At 47.2% G+C, this 18,899-nt stretch overlaps 1 protein-coding gene across 4 annotated transcripts in view; it reads right to left on the bottom strand.

Annotated features, from left to right (window-relative positions):
• CHD9 (chromodomain helicase DNA binding protein 9) overlaps window positions 1-18,899 on the bottom strand; it is a 144,047-nt gene that overhangs the window by 55,823 nt on the left and 69,325 nt on the right. For all 4 annotated transcript variants that reach the window (XM_040409718.1, XM_040409722.1, XM_040409719.1 and 1 more), the window contains 8 exons: window positions 13,621-13,767; window positions 10,065-10,133; window positions 9,922-9,977; window positions 6,645-6,762; window positions 3,932-4,018; window positions 3,699-3,836; window positions 2,332-2,453; window positions 937-1,180 (listed from right to left, as the gene is read on the bottom strand). In XM_040409718.1, the coding sequence (XP_040265652.1) occupies window positions 937-1,180; window positions 2,332-2,453; window positions 3,699-3,836; window positions 3,932-4,018; window positions 6,645-6,762; window positions 9,922-9,977; window positions 10,065-10,133; window positions 13,621-13,767 (981 nt within the window). The remainder of the gene's footprint in view (window positions 1-936; window positions 1,181-2,331; window positions 2,454-3,698; window positions 3,837-3,931; window positions 4,019-6,644; window positions 6,763-9,921; window positions 9,978-10,064; window positions 10,134-13,620; window positions 13,768-18,899) is intronic.

Consider the following 18,899-nt stretch of genomic DNA (forward strand, 5'->3'; position numbering starts at 1 on the left):
ATAATGGCCCTTTTTAACTAGCTCTCAAAGCCTGTGGTACTGTACGTAATGAAAAAAAAATATCACACTCGCCTGCTCCCCGTTGCTTTGTTTCGGGGTCCTGGCTCCATTTAGTAATCTACCAGCCGGGATAAGGATGGGCCATCTGTACCGCTGCAGTGACGTTCTCCAAATGGCACAAGACGCAGAAGTGATTTGCCACTTGGAGACAGTCATCGGCTGAAGCAGCGCACCGAAGATCACTGAACAGAGCCAGGGTTTTCTTTTTTTTTTCATCAGGATCTAGGTCCGTAATCCTTGAAAACCCCATTAAAGGTATTGTTTCAAGATAGAAACTTATTCTCTGTCCCGTGGATAGGGGGACAAGTATCTAATCAGTGGGGGTCCTACGACAACCCCTTTAATATTAAGGCATACCCTAGAAGTATGACATAATAATATAGGACAGGAATACTTTTTTCATTCAGAATTATAAAATGTTCACATAACGGAGGGAATTTTTTTTTTTCCATTTCTGATTATTAGAAAAAAAAACGTAATTCTTATTTAAAGTAAAGGGGTTGTCTCACCCGAAACACTGGTGGCATATTGCTAGGATATGCCACCAATGTCATATAGGGTGGGGGACCGGCACTTATCTCCAGAACGGGGCCTCCGAAGTGATTGAAGAGCAGCTGCACATGCGGGACCACCCTCCATTCATTTCTATAGGACTGCCTTTAATAGCTGAGCTTGGCTATTATTTTTTTTATTATTTATAAAAAAAAAAATTTAACTGCGCTCTCCGCTCACTATACTATCTCTACTCTGGAGATAGGGGTGGGACCTGCACCTATCTGACATTGGTGGCATATCCTAGCGACATGCCAACAATGTCTCAGATGAGTAAACACCCTTTAAACATTAGTTTTATCTAGAACAGTACAAAAACCATACCTGAGGATCCCGACAATACATGTCGTACTGCTGGATCATCTGCCGGCTGATCATGCTGCCGTGGTACACAACCACATTGAGATCCGTCCAGGTGCGAAACTCTCGCTCCCAGTTGGTGATGGTGGAGAGAGGAGCGATGATGAGGAATGGGCTATGGATCCCAGTCAGGTAAATCTCGTGCAGAAATGTGATGCTTTGAATCGTTTTACCTAGACCCATTTCATCTGCCAAAATACAGTTCCGCCTGTGAAGTTGGGGACGGGATAGAAATACATTCAGAGACTGTTGGAAAATGAAGCTAGAAAAGTCAAACACCTTCCATACAAGGGATAGTAAAATCGATAGCTTTACAGAAATACACCGCAATTATTTAGTGCATCGTGTATTTCGTTTTTTAGTTCTGCTGATTAAAGGGGTTCTCTGGGACCAAGTGGGTCCTGCAAACCCCCCTGCATTACACATCGCACACCTTTAAGGAAAAGGTTGTAATATACTTCCTGTTCTGAAGTTGCGTGCACCGGTAGCTCAGGAACCCAGTCACACAAAGCTCCACTTCTGAAAATCCGGCTTCCGACATCATCACGTCCTTTACCAGGTTTCCGGCCTGAACTATAGACTGGACGTCACTTCTGCTGTGGACAGGGCGAAAACCTTTCTTTGCCCCGATGCATGTGCGGAGGAGGTGGATTCAGGAGTTTGCGCATGTACCAGGGAGAGGGATGGTTCTGGCCACATCTCCAACAAAAGTGCCATCACGTCTATAGCCCACGGCGGACACCTGGTAAAGGATGTGACGTCAGTGGAAGCTGGATATTCAGAATAGAAGCACCTTCCTAGGAGAGTGACATTGCATTCATTGGTTACATGGTCTATGTGCATAGACCTAATCTGCAATACCAAGCACGGCCACTATACGGTGTACAGCGCTGTGCTTGGTGTGCCGATTAGCAGGGGCGCTGGGAGTCAGAACCCCCCCCCCCCCCCACTTCTGATCAGATCTTGATGACCTATCCTGAAGATAGGTCATTAATATTTTAATCCAGGAAAAAACCTTCAGATGTAAGTCAGTAGATTTTTTTTTGCTGTAGCAATTTTTTTTTTTTCATTAAAAAAATCTACAGCATCTCGGAGCGACCACAGATTTCAGTCTAGGTGCACAGACTGCCGGAGGATGCACTTATATACCATACAACAAGGCATGCGTGCATCCTCCAACATCTCAGGTGATATCATAGACCGGCATAAAAACGTCAGTCTATAATAAATCCAGATTTTAATGCTGATATGACCATGTATGTCACCCACTACATTGCAATTGCTAAAGTCTCCAACAGACAGGAAAATCCTCAGCCATAGTGGATATAGTGATTGCCATCAGTGACCCAAAAAACTCACCTGTTATACCAGTTGAAAAGCAGCCAGTTAAGTCCTTCCAGTTGATACTCGCGGAGCTGATTACCAGTCTTATATTCTCGGGACTGGTTAATCTTCTTCCAGTTGTTAGGCGGTGGTCGTTCCTGGTAAAGTGAACAACTCTGTCAGAAGTCTACATAGTGCTGGGCACCGCAGAGCTTTTTGGGATTGGCAGTGCCACACCGCTAGGGTTTCCTTGGCACTCAGCTTGTCTGCAAGGAGGCAGCTATTGGGATTGATGATAGGAACCCATCATCAGCTTTTCAGCTATTAAACTGAACTGACTGCAGCCTTGGGCTGTGTACGGTCATTTCACCCACGTACCTGTTACTTTCATTAGAATTCACTTTCTTCAGAAACTAAAGTTTAATAGAGGTGCATAAGGAACGCTAATGCAATATCTTGAGTCATCTGGACCGTGCAAGAGGTATGGTAACGTAATATCTGGATGTGCCACAGACTTGAAGAGTCAGGGAATTCCCTCTGTAAGCGCACCTCCTCCAGACTGATTGACCTCCTCCTTGATGGGACTTCAAAGCCACTAGCACTGATGTCAGAGGCAAGGGGGAAGCCAAACAAGGATGGAGGAGGGAACTCCCTGAATCTGCAAGGCTGTGACTCCAGATATCACTTTAGCATACCTGATGCTCACCAAGGGCTCCATGACTCTTCAAGGCTGGACACCGCCCAGAAGACTCCCGATACCACCTTAGCATATCTCATGCACAGTGAGGACTCCATGACTCTTTTAAGCTCCACCCAGATGACTCCATGTATTGCATTTAAAAATACCACTTTGAAACTTACCTTAATTTCTAATTAAAGTTAAGGGGTGTCCATATTGCCTCCTTTTCTGACTTGATCCATTTTTCCATCACACTATACACTGCTCGTATCCAGGGGTAATGACCGCCGCTGCAGTGCAGATCCGACGTGGCGGGGACGGGAGCGGCTGCACATGCCTGCCTATGTGCGCTCCCGCAGTCCTAGACACCAGAGAGGCCGTCGCTTTTTCCTATAGTGTGCAAGCACGACCACCGCTGCTGGATTGCATGGTGGTCATAACCTCTGGATACAAGCAGTGTATAATGTGATGGAAAAATGAGTCCAGCCAGCAAAAGAGACAATATAGACAATCACAATACATTAGTAAGTGCCTTGTATTAACTCGCTCTACATGATCAAAGCCATTTGCTGAAGTGAGACGACCCCTTTAATCCTAGCCTGCAGTCTAAGTCATTGAAAAGCTGATGACCGTTTCCCTTTAATAGGAGCCATTAAAGGTTCTGTCTAACGAAGTAGAGCTTCCCTTGAACTCTACAGCAGACCCTATATGTTGGAGAACTCACCACTCTCCGAGTATCAGGTCTCAGAGCTTGCAGTTGCTCAAACTCCTCTACTTTTGCCTGGTCGACATCTTCCTTCAGCTCCCATGTACTATCTTCATATGGCAGCGAGCACCACTTCACTAAATAATAAATAACAGGCTGAAAAGGCGAAAAACACACAGCGTTAAATCAAGGTCAAAATCTTGTAAGATAGGAACATCTCTTTTCAATGTCGAAAATCTCTTTGGATTTACCTCCCCGGTTTCATTATCTTCACAGAAAGAAACTTCTAAGACACGATCCACTTCCACATAGTCTGGATTAAACATTTCTTCCTCCATCTGCAGTTTAACAAGAGAGAGTTAGGAGCAGAAATTAAAAGGGGTTTTCCGAGACTTCATAATGACGACCTATCCTCTGGATCGGTCATCAGTATCTGATCGGGGGGATAGGTCTGACACCCAGGACCCCCCGACGATCAGCCCCTGTGAGCACCACGGCCTTCTCACAGCTTTTCCTAGGCCAGTGACGACACGTTCGTCGGTCACGTGGCCTAGGAGCCGCTCAGCCCCATTCACTTCTATGACCAAGCACAACCACTATACAATGTACGGCGCTGTGCTTGGCGAGCACGGAGAAGGCTGCGGTGCTCACAGGAGCGCCGATGCCTTCTCAAACAGTTGACCAGTGGAGGGTCCCGGGTGTCTATCAGACCCCCACCAATTAGATACCGATGACCTATCCAGAGGATAGATCATCAGTAAAAAAGACCTGCAAACCCATTTTTAAAGGGCTCATGCACACGACCGTATGTATTTTGCGGCCCGCAAAACACGGATCTTAAAAAAATACGGATGATGTCCGTATTTTTCCGAACGGAACAGCTGGCCTCTAATAGAACAGCCCTATCCTTGTCCATATTGTGGACAATAACAGGACATTTTTATGAGGACATATGGAAATAGTCATTTCCGTTTTTTGCGGCCCGAAAAAACGGAACGGACACGGAAACAAAATACGTTCGTGTGCATGACCCCTAAGATGTGGCTTCTGAGTTGAGCAAGACTTCAATGGGGTATTTCCGTTTTAGCAAACTGAAGTAATTTGTTCTATAAGGAAACATTAGAAAAATGTTACAGAACTCCTTATTTGTACCAATTCCCAACTTCTTCCAAGATCTCTGCTTGCAGTCAAGCAATAGAATCCCATGGACAAAAATCTGCCCGGGTCTTGTAAGCAACAAGTGCCCAGGACAAACTGACCAGGACAGATTTTTATGCAATAGGGAAGATTTGCAATTGCACATGGACAAGTGACTTAGCGGAAAGTGGGAGGGCTTAGCGAGAAAGGGGTGCAGCCTAAGAGGCAACAACGTGTGCCCAAACTGAACCAAAACCGTGGCAGCTCTAGTGCAAAGGAAGCAATAGATGAGGTCAATTTGGAACAGACAATATAAAGGTAGGCCAGATTTACCATCCAGTTTTAGCCACTGTGATAAATGGTGCATCTTTAGGCCACCTGCACATATTGCAGATTTTGCGTGTTTTTTCCGTGCGGATTCTCATGCGGTAAAACCGCAGCATTATACGGTACCAGCAAAGCGTATGAGAATGGACAAATCTCACGTACACTGCTTTTCCGTTTTGTACGGAAACGGATCTACCGTGTAGATTTTTAAATCCGCAGCCTGCCAATTCTTTGTGCAAAGACTATCCTTTCAGCAAAACAGCATGAAATCCACAAGTAACATGTCTATCTAAAGCTTAAGCAGCATTCACATTGCGCTTTAGCCCTCCACAGGGCTTTTCCGTCAGGGGGTATACATCTGAATACCTGAAAACAGTATTGAAACCTAGACTTGAAGGGTACATTGACCTTTAAGAAGCACTTCCACAAAAATGAAAGGTGCATGATGTAAAACTGTAGTGAAGGTAATCTTCTTACCAGTGACAGTATTCGTGAGTTATAACCTCCCTTCTGATCCTCAGTTGTGTCATGTGACCAGCACTCTGACTTTCCAAATAACACAGCATCTTATGTGTGGACAGGAAGCCAGTTTTTCTATGTATTCCTATGGGAGCCTCAAAGTCAGTCTCATAGGAATGAATAGAGAAGTAACCGACTTCCTGTCTGTTGGTCACATGACACAGCTGAGGATCAGAAGGGAGGTTAGACCTCACAAATACAATCTCTGGTGTATTCACTACAGTTTACATCATCTACCTTTCTAACAGGTCAGAGAATAAAATTTTTGTGGGAGTACTACTTTAGTGATTTATCTGTGGACCTATTTATCATTCCTTTCTGGCATCTTCACTGTGCTATTCTGTCCAGTGAAAAAGCTTTAAACTAATCAAATGGAGTGCAAAGGTGAATTCTGTAAACTCCACCTGACCCACTGAACTGAATGTACTCGTCACACTGTCTGAGTATTCAGATGTGTACCCCCTGCGGAGGGCTCAGATGCAATATGAATGCCGCCCAAGTCTAGCTCCCAAACTGATACTGCTCAGCATAGCGGTAACCAATATACCAAGTACTTCTCTTATTCAGGTCCCCCCCCAGTACAGTACTACAGAATGTGGGCCTGTCCGCTCTCCTGACATGTTTTCGCACATATATCTATTCCCCATAAATCAAATCTAGAACTAATCTGCATTGTACCATTCCTAGGTTATTCCCCCTGGAAACAATGAATAGAGTTCTACCATTTCCCTTGTTAGAGGGCCGAGTCCTTATTCACACATTTCCAGGAGGGAGAACAGAGGAAATGAAAAAGATACTCCTGAATTATTTCTCAAAAGATACTCCTCAAGAAAGCGGTCAGGTCCGGGCTCTGTTCATATCTGCATTGCAGGCTCCTTTAGTCGCCAATGGCAATTTTATTTTTATTTTTTCTGTTTTGATGAAAAACGCAGATGTGAACAGGGCCTTAGCGATCAATCATCCAAACAAGGGATTACTCACATCAGCAAAGTAGTGCGCCCTCTGGGCCTGCCTGATCTTGAAACGCTTTATCTTCTGCTGAATTCTCTTGTCTTTCAGTAACTGCTGCTCGGTGGCCCATTCACAGTGCAGGTAAGAGCTTAAAGTGGGAATAATAAAAAACACTGATCACAACAACAACAAGGCAATAACATAAGGGACAAGGAAACACAACTGGACGGGAGCCGAGGTCCCCTGCAAACAACCGACGTGAAGAAACTCGTCTGTGCTCCAGGTGGAAACAAGGATTTAAAGGACCTCACTGGGACCCATTCAGTGGAGAGAGCAAGTCTTATGGAAAAACTGGAACAAGATCGAACATGCTGTGAGAAAATCTCTAAAGTGAATACACTCATTCAAAATAAAGAGCTATGTCCACATGATCAAACCTAATAATAGGGTTTAGGGTTGATCATGCTGAGCTAAATGATCCGTCTGTAGCTGAAATTGGCCAAGATGTAGAGACAATTGCATTTTATGTCATATGCCAATTAGCTGTACGGAGCAAGGGGCCGGCCTAACCCCTTGGAGCACTGCTTCACCACCACCTTTAACTCTGCACTTTCATTGTCTGTCAAAGTGCAGAGGGCGCGGCAGTTGCAGAGAGAGCAGAGCTTCTAGGTGCAACGGCAACGCCCCCGTTGTTCCTAGAGGATCATTTGCATATATTAAAACTTTATTCTTCTTAACAGTGCGGGCACATATGAACATGGGACCAACACAGATGCCTTCAGCTGCCGAGCGCACATGTAACAGGTCAGCCAGTGTCATAGGTACAAATCTGCTGACAGATGCCCTTTAATGAATTAAAAGCCAGACTTAACCAATTAACCTCTACAATCCATTTAGGCACAACTACCTAAAGGTGCTGCCGCATGTTCAGGTTTTGAAGCAAAAACCAGGAGTGGATTAAAAAAAAGGAGAGCAGTCCTATATGTCTTTAATACTTTCTCTCCTGTTACGATCCACACCCGATTTTGGCTTCAAAAACTGCACCAAAAAACGTGAATCTATGGCAGTACCCTTTTTTCACACTCCTATTTAGGGTTGTTTCGGGTATCGAATTTTCGATACTTTTGTCTGGTATCGACCTCGATACCGGGATTTGCCTTTTTTTCGATACTAGGCTTCGCTACTGCACAGTCTAGTATCAGAGAACATGGAGCTCGCTGCTCTCAGCATGCAATGTGTTCTCCTCAGCAGCGCAGGGGAGACGGAAGCAGTCTCTTCCTCCTCCCTGTGTCGCTGCCACCAATGAGGAGAGAGGGGCGGGCGCACTGCGCCACCAATGAAAGTAAACGTTTCATACAAATCCGGAGGCGGGTGCTGGCGGGGAGCTGCACCCGCCTCCTGTATTAAATGTTAATTATCATTGGTGGCGCAGTGCGCCCCACCCTCTACTCCCCAGTATTAAAATCATTGGTGGCGCAGTGCACCCCCTCCCCTCAGCCCCCCCAGTATTAAAATCATTGGTGGCGCTGTGCGTCCCCTCCACCCAGTATTAAAATCATTAGTGGCAGTGGCCACAGGGTCCCCTCCCCTCCCCCTCATTGGTGGTGCAGTGGCAGCTTCTGATTGGAGCCCCAGCAGTGTAATCCTGGGGCTCCGATCGGTTACCATGGCAGCCAGGACGCTACTGAAGCCCTGGCTGCCATGGTAAGCTCCCTGCTGCTGTGTGCACAGAGGACAGAGCAGCAGGGACAGTGTGAAGTCCTATTCACCCTGATAGAGATCTATTACGTTGAATAGGACAAGGGATGAAAAGATTCCAGGTTCTAGCCCCTAAGGGGGGAAATAAAAATAAAAAACACCAAAATATTAAGTATAAATCACCCCCTTTCCCAATTTTACATATAAAATATATAAACAATAAATAAATAAACATATTACATATCGCCACGTCCGAAAAGTCCAAACTATTAAAATATATATTTTTTTAAATGTCCTATGCGGTGAACGCCGTAACAGAAAAAAAGATAAAAACTGCGCGATTCTCAAATTTTTTTTGTCACCTTATCCCCTCAAAAAATAGGATCGACTGTTCTATTATGGGCCGGACATTCCATAAAACGCGGAATGCACGCGGCTTTTTTGGGCGTTTTATTATTTTTTTCGCATGATATCGAGTATCGCAATGCTTTTTTACGGTATCGAAAACGAATCAAAATGTTGGTATCGAAACAACGCTAGTCCTATTAGGGCTGTACTGGTTAATTAAGGAGATTTCATTAAAGGGCCATTCAATAGCTAGTAAGGACAAAGGTGGTAGAGTCGTGTGTTCGGCCGACAGTGCAATGTATGTGGGGGACTCCTGACTCTGCTCTGACAGATGATGCTGAGGGAGGGAAGGATTGGGCAAAATTAAAATTTTTATCTGATCTTTTTGTTTGCTTGGGAGATGAGCCACCGGCAGAAGGGTCTGGCAGCGCCCATCTCTGCTCTCCCCATTAAATACACATACATATGTATGAGGGAGTCGGGAGAGATAGTTGTCAGCCAAACGGTCGAGAGCTATTTAATGTGCATGGCCGCCTTAAGGGTATCTGAAAAGCCAGTCCATCACTTTTATCTGGAGTGTTCCTTTTCTCATATGGAGTAATACGGTACCAGCAAAGTGTACGAGACAAATCTCATGTAGACTTTGCTTTTTTGTTCCATGCGGAAATTGGCCGGCCGTGCGGACCTTTCTTATTAAAAAAGAAATCCACAGCGTGTCAATTGTTTGTGTGGATTTTACCCTTTTCAATGCAAGGGTGGGCTCTGTGGCAAAACTGCATCAAATCCGCACCAAAAACTGCAACTATCACAGAATTTCTGCAAGACAGCCCGCGCCCACGTGCAGGTAGCCCTAGGGTTTGGACAAAAGTGGCAAGGCCAGCTGCACACAGCATGCCGTACCCTCCAATTTTCCATGCCCATTCATAGGTGGGCGTAGCCTGCTGTGCTGCGCCTGGACAATTTCTCCTTGCCCTAATGGAACACTCCAGATAAAATTGATAGACCGAGTTATGAGCCATCTTTACCAGCTACTGAGTTAGCCTTAGGGCCCCATGCACACAAACCCCGCGAACAGCAGGTCTGCAATATACAGGCACCGGCCGTGTGCGCTCACTTGAATGGGTCCCTAATGCGCGATATACGGAGCGGAAGCCCACAGAAGCACTACAGAGCACTTCCGTGGGATTTCGGTCCGTGCTTCTGCACCACAAAAAGGCCAGAGAACAACCATAAAGAATACACAGTCGCTCTTTTTACTCACTAGTTTTTGTACTTTACATAAAATTCTTCCACCTCCACTATCATCCCCGATGTAGTCTGAAATGAAAAAAATAACAAAAAGCACATGATGGCGTCTCATATTCCTGTAAAGAAAGACAACCGCATCTGAAGACTGTTCCTCACCTCCTTCTTTACAATCCTTGAAGATAAGATTTTGTCTACAATGGCGGCATCTTCTTCACTGGGGTTTTCCTGAACAACAACAAAATATATATAATAATTTCTTGGTTATACATTTTCCCCGAATATAGTACCAAATTGTAAAAGCCAACTGGACCGCAGAAGAGCACCAGAAAAGATCCATCTGGAGTAAGGCCCAAGCAGATCCGAACACAATACGACTCTCGCTCCTGGTTCTAGAGATCAGTGGGGATGGGGTCTCAGCGCTCAGAAGGGTGGTTTTGTACGTTTTTTGGACTTTTTTTGTTGAAGCCACAGCCACATATTACATGTTGGCCAAAAAGAAAATATAAAATGATCTATAAACACTGGGTCTTATTTTGGAATGACGTTTTAAGACCATTTCCTTTTTTTCAATTTTTTTTTAATGGTTGCATGTTCTGGGTATGGCATCAAAGACATTTTTTAAAGGGGCATTCCAAGATTCCAATATTGATGGCCTATCTTCAGGACAGACCGGTGGGTGCTGGAAACTATAAGGCGGCCGAAAGACTCCATCCACTGTGCAATTACCAGCGCGGACGTTCTGCAGCTTGCGTACTCCAGCATGGCCGCCGCAGCCACTTCTCCATCCACTGCATAGTTTCGAGCAGCGGTGGCTGATTGGTTTGGGTTTTCGCGTGCGAGACCTCCAGTGATCTGATACGGATGACCTTAGGCTAGGCCACGAATATCTAAGTAAAAATCCATTAATCTTAAACTTGAATGGTAGCTGTCCATTATAATGATTAGGTGATTGTTATAGGTCCAGCTTTAGAAACCCCAGACGAGGAGCTATTATTGCTAGGGAAGGCTGCATACATCACATGAATGGTTGCCCATGTAATGCACGAATTGCTCAGGGAACCCTAGAGCGCAGCTCTTAACGAGGGTCCTAAGTGGGAGTAAAAAGATGTAGGGAAGGGGGCTCTCCTACAGAGACACCAGAAGTCCCATCATATGCTGCAGACACATCTCCTCGCCCTCAGCCTTGTGCAGTCATATGCTGCGCAGGTCGCACTAGAGTAGGACTGAAGCGATTACTCGATTGAATAGAGTAATTAGACACAAAAAAATAAGCGATGCTAATTTTTTGTCTCGTGGATTCGTTTGTGTCATGTGACCACGGAGCGGGAGTGAAGCGCTTGCTATAACTTAACGCTCCATGGTTACCCGCCGGCCCGTACCGCACTGCACTGGATCCTGACACATCGTCAGGTCATAGTGCACGTAAGCGCACACTATGACCTGACGCTGCATGACGTCAGGATCCAGTGGAGCGCGCGGAGAAGAAGAGGAAGGAGCTGTGGAGCGGCGCCCCTACAGGAAAGGTAAGTATTTTATTTCACTGGCGCTGGAGACATGGCACTGAAGGGGGACAACCAGCAATGGATGGCATGGAGGGGCAGATGGGAGTGGGGTACATGAATGGGCTGACTGATGGCACTGGGAGAGTAGGGGACATGGAGGGGCTGATCTGATGGCACTGGGGGACATGGAGGGGCTGATCTGATGGCACTGGGGGACATGGAGGGGCTGATCTGATGGCACTGGGGGACATGGAGGGGCTGATCTGATGGCACTGGGGGACATGGAGGGGCTGATGGCACTGGGGTGGAGGAGAGCTGAAGGGACTGGGGTGGAGGAGAGCTGAAGGCACTGGGGTGGAGGAGAGCTGAAGGCACTGGGGTGGAGGAGAGCTGAAGGCACTGGGGTGGAGGAGAGCTGAAGGCACTGGGGTGGAGGAGAGCTGAAGGCACTGGGGTGGAGGAGAGCTGAAGGCACTGGGGTGGAGGAGAGCTGAAGGCACTGGGGGATAGTGGAGCTGAAGGCACTGGGGGATAGTGGAGCTGAAGGCACTGGGGGATAGTGGAGCTGAAGGCACTGGGGGATAGTGGAGCTGAAGGCACTGGGGGATAGTGGAGCTGAAGGCACTGGGGGATAGTGGAGCTGAAGGCACTGGGGGATAGTGGAGCTGAAGGCACTGGGGGATAGTGGAGCTGAAGGCACTGGGGGATAGTGGAGCTGAAGGCACTGGGGGATAGTGGAGCTGAAGGCACTGGGGGATAGTGGAGCTGAAGGCACTGGGGGATAGTGGAGCTGAAGGCACTGGGGGATAGTGGAGCTGAAGGCACTGGGGGATAGTGGAGCTGAAGGCACTGGGGGATAGTGGAGCTGAAGGCACTGGGGTGGAGGAGAGCTGAAGGCACTGGGGTGGAGGAGAGCTGAAGGCACTGGGGTGGAGGAGAGCTGAAGGCACTGGGGTGGAGGAGAGCTGAAGGCACTGGGGTGGAGGAGAGCTGAAGGCACTGGGGTGGAGGAGAGCTGAAGGCACTGGGGTGGAGGAGAGCTGAAGGCACTGGGGTGGAGGAGAGCTGAAGGCACTGGGGTGGAGGAGAGCTGAAGGCACTGGGGTGGAGGAGAGCTGAAGGCACTGGGGTGGAGGAGAGCTGAAGGCACTGGGGTGGAGGAGAGCTGAAGGCACTGGGGTGGAGGAGAGCTGAAGGCACTGGGGTGGAGGAGAGCTGAAGGCACTGGGGTGGAGGAGAGCTGAAGGCACTGGGGTGGAGGAGAGCTGAAGGCACTGGGGTGGAGGAGAGCTGAAGGCACTGGGGTGGAGGAGAGCTGAAGGCACTGGGGTGGAGGAGAGCTGAAGGCACTGGGGTGGAGGAGAGCTGAAGGCACTGGGGTGGAGGAGAGCTGAAGGCACTGGGGTGGAGGAGAGCTGAAGGCACTGGGGTGGAGGAGAGCTGAAGGCACTGGGGTGGAGGAGAGCTGAAGGCACTGGGGTGGAGGAGAGCTGAAGGCACTGGGGTGGAGGAGAGCTGAAGGCACTGGGGTGGAGGAGAGCTGAAGGCACTGGGGTGGAGGAGAGCTGAAGGCACTGGGGTGGAGGAGAGCTGAAGGCACTGGGGTGGAGGAGAGCTGAAGGCACTGGGGTGGAGGAGAGCTGAAGGCACTGGGGTGGAGGAGAGCTGAAGGCACTGGGGTGGAGGAGAGCTGAAGGCACTGGGGTGGAGGAGAGCTGAAGGCACTGGGGTGGAGGAGAGCTGAAGGCACTGGGGTGGAGGAGAGCTGAAGGCACTGGGGTGGAGGAGAGCTGAAGGCACTGGGGTGGAGGAGAGCTGAAGGCACTGGGGTGGAGGAGAGCTGAAGGCACTGGGGTGGAGAAGAGCTGAAGGCACTGGGGTGGAGGAGAGCTGAAGGCACTGGGGTGGAGGAGAGCTGAAGGCACTGGGGTGGAGGAGAGCTGAAGGCACTGGGGGAACTGATGCACTTGGGCTGATCGCACAGGGAGGACGGGGCGGACTGATGGCGGGGGGTCTGATGAGTTTTTATAAAGGAAACCAGTCTATTAATTCATTTTTTCTTATTAGATGACTCAATTAATCGTAAAAAATAATCGATAGAAAACTCGATTACTGAAATAATCGTTTACTGCAGCCTTACACTAGAGCTGCCGAGACCGGATACGTATCGTGCCGCACAATACACAGCCAGCCCCATCTGGCAGACGTACCACAAAGAGTTGCAGAGGCTGCTCTGCCGGAAGGGGGGCGGCGCTCTTCTTGTTTTTAACGCTGGCCTTCGGTTCTTCCTCAGACGGCTTCCCTTCTACCTCCTCTGCGTACTTCTTCCTCTTTACTTGTCGATTTGATCTTCGTTTCTGTAAGAAGTTAGTCAAATGAGATAGAAAAGCACAGCAAATGTAAATAAACGGATTTCAGGCGCAGGACATCTTAGGTCACGTTTACATGTGGCTGGAAATCCGTGGATTCAATGCAGATTCCTACCATACAGTCAATTATTCAAGGATACACCTGTCTTAACAGCAAGAATTTGGCTTCTCAATTGTTTATAGGGTACTATGGATATCAAAATGTAGTTGAACCTTGGGTGGTCTGGTCACGAAAGCGGCCTAAGACCACACTGGGGCCCTGCGGACACACACCATCCTCTGCAGCACTATGTAGCTATAAGACCTGCACTGTTAGGTCAGGGAGGAGCGATGCATGCTGGGAGTTCGAGGACGCAGTGTGTCGGCCCTCAAGAACCTTGCGGGATGAATACGTAGGGACACAAGCGGGATAAACTACTAACAAGCTATGTTTTCAGCTGCATAGTCACTGAGGGAGGCTGCCCACATATGTGCTTTAGGGCCAAGACGATATGTAGTTTTATAACATGGTGATCAATCCCTTTAAGGGCCTTTAACATGGGCCAAAGGGTAATTAGCAGGGATGATAACTGCCCTGTCAACTAGCCCATGTAATGTTCTGCCAATCACCCGATGAACAAAAAAAGAAAAAATTATTGTTTATAAAGAGGAACGTGCTGCCAGTTAACAAGGAATCTGCACAGGAATGAACGATTGCATGGCGATCATTCATCCCCATGCAGAACTGGAAAGTCATCAGATGGTAAAATAAGGGATTTCTATATACAGTAGTGTCCACGCTTAACTGCTCATTTATCTCAACATGTCCAGATTGTGTCACGAAATGTACTGCCTGAAATGTACTGCCTGAAATGTCTGATAACAGGGAGCAATAGACTGTATGTCCTACAGTCATCCCCTCCCCTGAAATGGCTGATAGGGAGCAATAGACTGTATGTCCTACAGACATCCCCTCCCCTGAAATGGCTGATAGGGAGCAATAGACTGTATGTCCTACAGACATCCCCTCCCCTGAAATGGCTGATAGGGAGCAATAGACTGTATGTCCTACAGACATCCTCTCCCCTGAAATGGCTGATAACAGGGGGCAATAGACTGTATTCTCCTGTCCTACAGTCATCCCCTCCGCAGCCTGAAATGGCTGATAACAGGGGGCAATAGACTGTATTCTGCTGTCTTACAATGGCTGATAACAGAGGACAATAGTTTTCCCCTTGAGTATAGTCAGCCTTTTTCAGGATTTGTAGGGACAGTCAGTGAGAGAAAATGCATATGAAAGAACGACCACTGAAGACCCCCAACTGTCCACCAACAGTTGCGGAGCTAAATATGGTACACTCAACACCCTGCGGTTGGGATGAGAATTACAGCCTCTCTAGAGTTCTGATAACATCTCCTGAGATTGTACTAAAGTGCTTCCATGACAAATTGCGTTCCTTAAAGGGACTGTCCTCTTTCTGGCTACTGTTGACCAGTGTGTCTCTAAGATGATTATATGACGCTTACTAATATAGCCTTTGTTGAAATTCTGTACCATTTTCTATATTTCATAAGGTATGCCCCCTTGTTTACAAAGTCTTGTCCATAAAATGGCCGCTGATGGAGGGTCATGTGACCAGGCAAATCACCTCCTCGTCCATTCAAATACACTGCACCTGCCATCTGCACTGTTGGGAGTTTAGTGCAGGTGCAGTGTGTTAGAATGGAGGAGACTGAGTGATTGGTCTGGACTCTGGTCACATGACCCGCCATCAGCGGCCATCTTATGAGCTGGACCTCTGTGTGGAGAGCACAAAAGATTTGCCCAGCAAGGTGGCTTATGAAATCTAGTATACGGCACAGAATATCAACAAAGGCTAGATCAGTAGGTGCCATATAGTCGTCTTACATACACATTGGACACAAGAAGCCAGAAAATGGATGACCCCTTTAACTAAACTTCAGATCATGTGGACACCACTGTACATGTATGCATAATAATCCAAAGTATGTCAGCTAATATACACACTGTCCCCAGATCTTCACCACCTTCCATTAAAGTGAATGGTACACTGCATTCATTAAAGGGGCAAATTTACGGCAAATTTCTCGCCCCGCTCTGGACTGCGAGGTTACTGGATGTGTGGGCAGATTCTTTGACAAGTCTCCGAAATTAAACCATTATTCTTACGAAATTACAGCTAAAAGTGACACAGAGGCAAAAATGGATAAAAGAAAGATCCCCAGCATGGAAGCCATTCTGCCAGGTAGAAGCAACCAGAGTCCTTTACATCCATAATAATGTTCTGGTTGTAAAATAGACGTTCAGAAAATTAGGAAGGAAACTTGTCAAAACTGTCAGTGCTAGAATTGGACGGCTGCGGGGAGATATAAAACACATAGGGGGTCATTTATCAAACTGGTGTAAAGCAGAACTGGCTTAGTTGCCCATAGCAACCAATGAGATGCCTCCTTTCATTTTCTAAAGGAGCTGTGAAAAATGAAAGGTGGAATCTGATTGGTTGCTATGGGGCAACTAAGCCAGTTCTACTTTACACCAGTTTGATAAATGACCCCAATAAAGTCTCACAAAACCTTTAAAGGGGAGAGGTCTTGGCCTGACATGGCTCTATGTTGTGCCATTCCTTTATTATTCCTGCTAGAAGTTATAAATGAATTGACAGATGGGTGTTACCAGTTGGCGGGGTGTCCCTGCACAGTCTGACCCTGGCTGCACTGATTGGAATACTCGTCCATAGTCACAGAAGATGATATTTTTATACAGGACTATGGAATATACAGTAACGTAAAGCTACACAGACATTGGTAGAGATTTAACAAAACTGGTGTAAAGGAGAACTGGCTTAGTTGCCCGTAGCAACCAGATTCCACCTTTCATTTTTCACAGCTCCTTTTGGAAAATGAAAGAAGGAATCCGATTGGTTGTAATGCGTAACTAAGCCCGTTTTCCTTTACACCGGTTTTGATAAATCTCCCCTACATTTTTTGGGGAGATTTCTCCTGTGACTTGAACGGTCCTATTAGCACCAGTTACAGAAGGGTTGTACAGGGCTGCTGGGCCTCGCTGCAGAGCTTATCTCGGTCTGCTAAGAGCCAGCAGCCTGTGCAGACACTGAAGATCATGTCATCACTAGGACCGGAGCAAGAAGCTGCGTCGCTGCTTCCCGATCTGTATACAGCGCTCACTGAGCAATGGGGAAGACAGAGGGGGTCTAAGCTGCAAACTCTGCAAGGACTTCAGTAACGTCCTTGCTCAGATAAGTGCCGACCGCCCAAGCGTTTATAGTCAACCGGCCATTGGCAAGCGTTTAAAGGGCATCTGTCAGCAGATTTGTATCTATGACACTGGATGACCTGTTACATGTGCACTTGGCAGCTGAAGGCATCTGTGTTGGTCCCATGTTCATACGTGTCCGCAGTTCTGCGAAAAATTATGTTTTAACATATGCAAATTAGCCTCTAGGAGCAAAGGGGGCGTTGCCGTTGCACCTAGAGGCTCTGCTCTGCCCCATCCACTTTGATGGACATTGCCAGGCGTGGTGATGTTGTCACTGCCTAGTCCTGCTAACCCCTTCAGTACCGAGCCACTTTTCACCTTAAAGGGGTTGTCTCACTTCAACAAACAGCATTTATGAGGTAGAGAAAGTGAATACGAGGCACTTGCTATTAAACCAGTGCTTTTTCCTATAGTGGGCCAGCACGGCCACCAATGCTGCGATTGCAGGGTGGTCGTAACCATAGAAACGAGCAGTGTATAATGTGATGGAAAAATGAAATCCAGCCAGCAAAGGAAGCAACATGGACAATCACAATACATTAGGAAGTGGCTTGGATTAACTGCATCTACATGATAAATGCTGAAGTGACACAACCCGTTTAAATCCAAGGCCAATTTTCGCAAATCTGACATGTATGAATTTTCACCATAAAGAACGGGTCACGCCAGAAATAAAGTAATAAATGTGAAAGTGGGCGGGGCTATCAAGCATATTATGCCTCATTTATCATCCCCTTATGGGCAGAAATGGCTTATATCGTTGCAGCCAGCTTATGTGGTGGTGGTTTGTGTAAAAAGTCACATTTATGACTGGCATCTGCCAGCCCTGTGCTCTGGTGAAATCTCACGCCGTCCAGTATTCGGCGCAGGCGCGGTGAGGAAGATGGCAGCCTGCGAGCGTCTTTCCCTCACCGCGCCTGCGCCGAATGCTGAACGGCGTGAGATTTCACCAGAGCACAGGGCTGGCAGACGAATGCGAGCGCTGCCTGGCCCTGTCAATCAGGACTTGGAGGGAGGCGACAAAAGGTGGGAGAACGGATTCTCTAGGAGCAGGAACAATGCCCCCCTGCTCCTAGAGGCTAATTAGCATATTATAAAAGTTAGATTTCTGGCGTAACGGGGGCATAGATAAAAGTAGGAATAGGCTGGTTAGGTTTAGCTGACAATAGCACATCGCTATAGCTTAATAGGGTTAAATCTGGTGACAGAAACCCTTTAAGGCAGATAGTGATACCTCGTAAGAGTTAGGCTGGGTTCACACGGGCGAGATTTCCGCGCGGGTGCATTGCGTGAGGTGAACGCATTGCACCCGCACTGAATCCGGACCCATTCACTTCTATGGGGCTGTGCACATGAGCAGTGATTTTCACACATCACTTGTGCGTTGTGTAAAAATCGCAGCATGCTCTATATTGTGCGTTTATCACGCAACGCAGGCCCCATAGAAGTGAATGGGGCTGCGTGAAAATCGCAAGCAAGTGCGGATGCGGTGCGATTTTCACGCATGGTTGCTAAGATGACAGTCTATTCACTGTATTATTTTCCCTTATAACATGGTTATATGGGAAAACAATAGCATTCTTTAATACAGAATGCTTAGTAGAAGGTCAATTAATTGAGGGTTAAAAAAAAATATTAAAAAATATTAACTCACCTTCTCCTTTTGATCGCGTAGTTGCCGATCTCTTCTTACTTCTTTAATCATGAGCTGCCGGCTAAAGGACCTGTGGTGACGTCACATCACATGGTCCAATAACATGGTCCGTGGTGATGGACCATGTGATGAACTCAGTGACGTCACCACAGGTCCTTTGACAGGTCCTGAAGAAACAACAGGAGACCG

This window comes from Bufo bufo, chromosome 10 (genome assembly GCF_905171765.1).
Source record: "Bufo bufo chromosome 10, aBufBuf1.1, whole genome shotgun sequence".
NCBI lineage: Eukaryota > Metazoa > Chordata > Amphibia > Anura > Bufonidae > Bufo > Bufo bufo.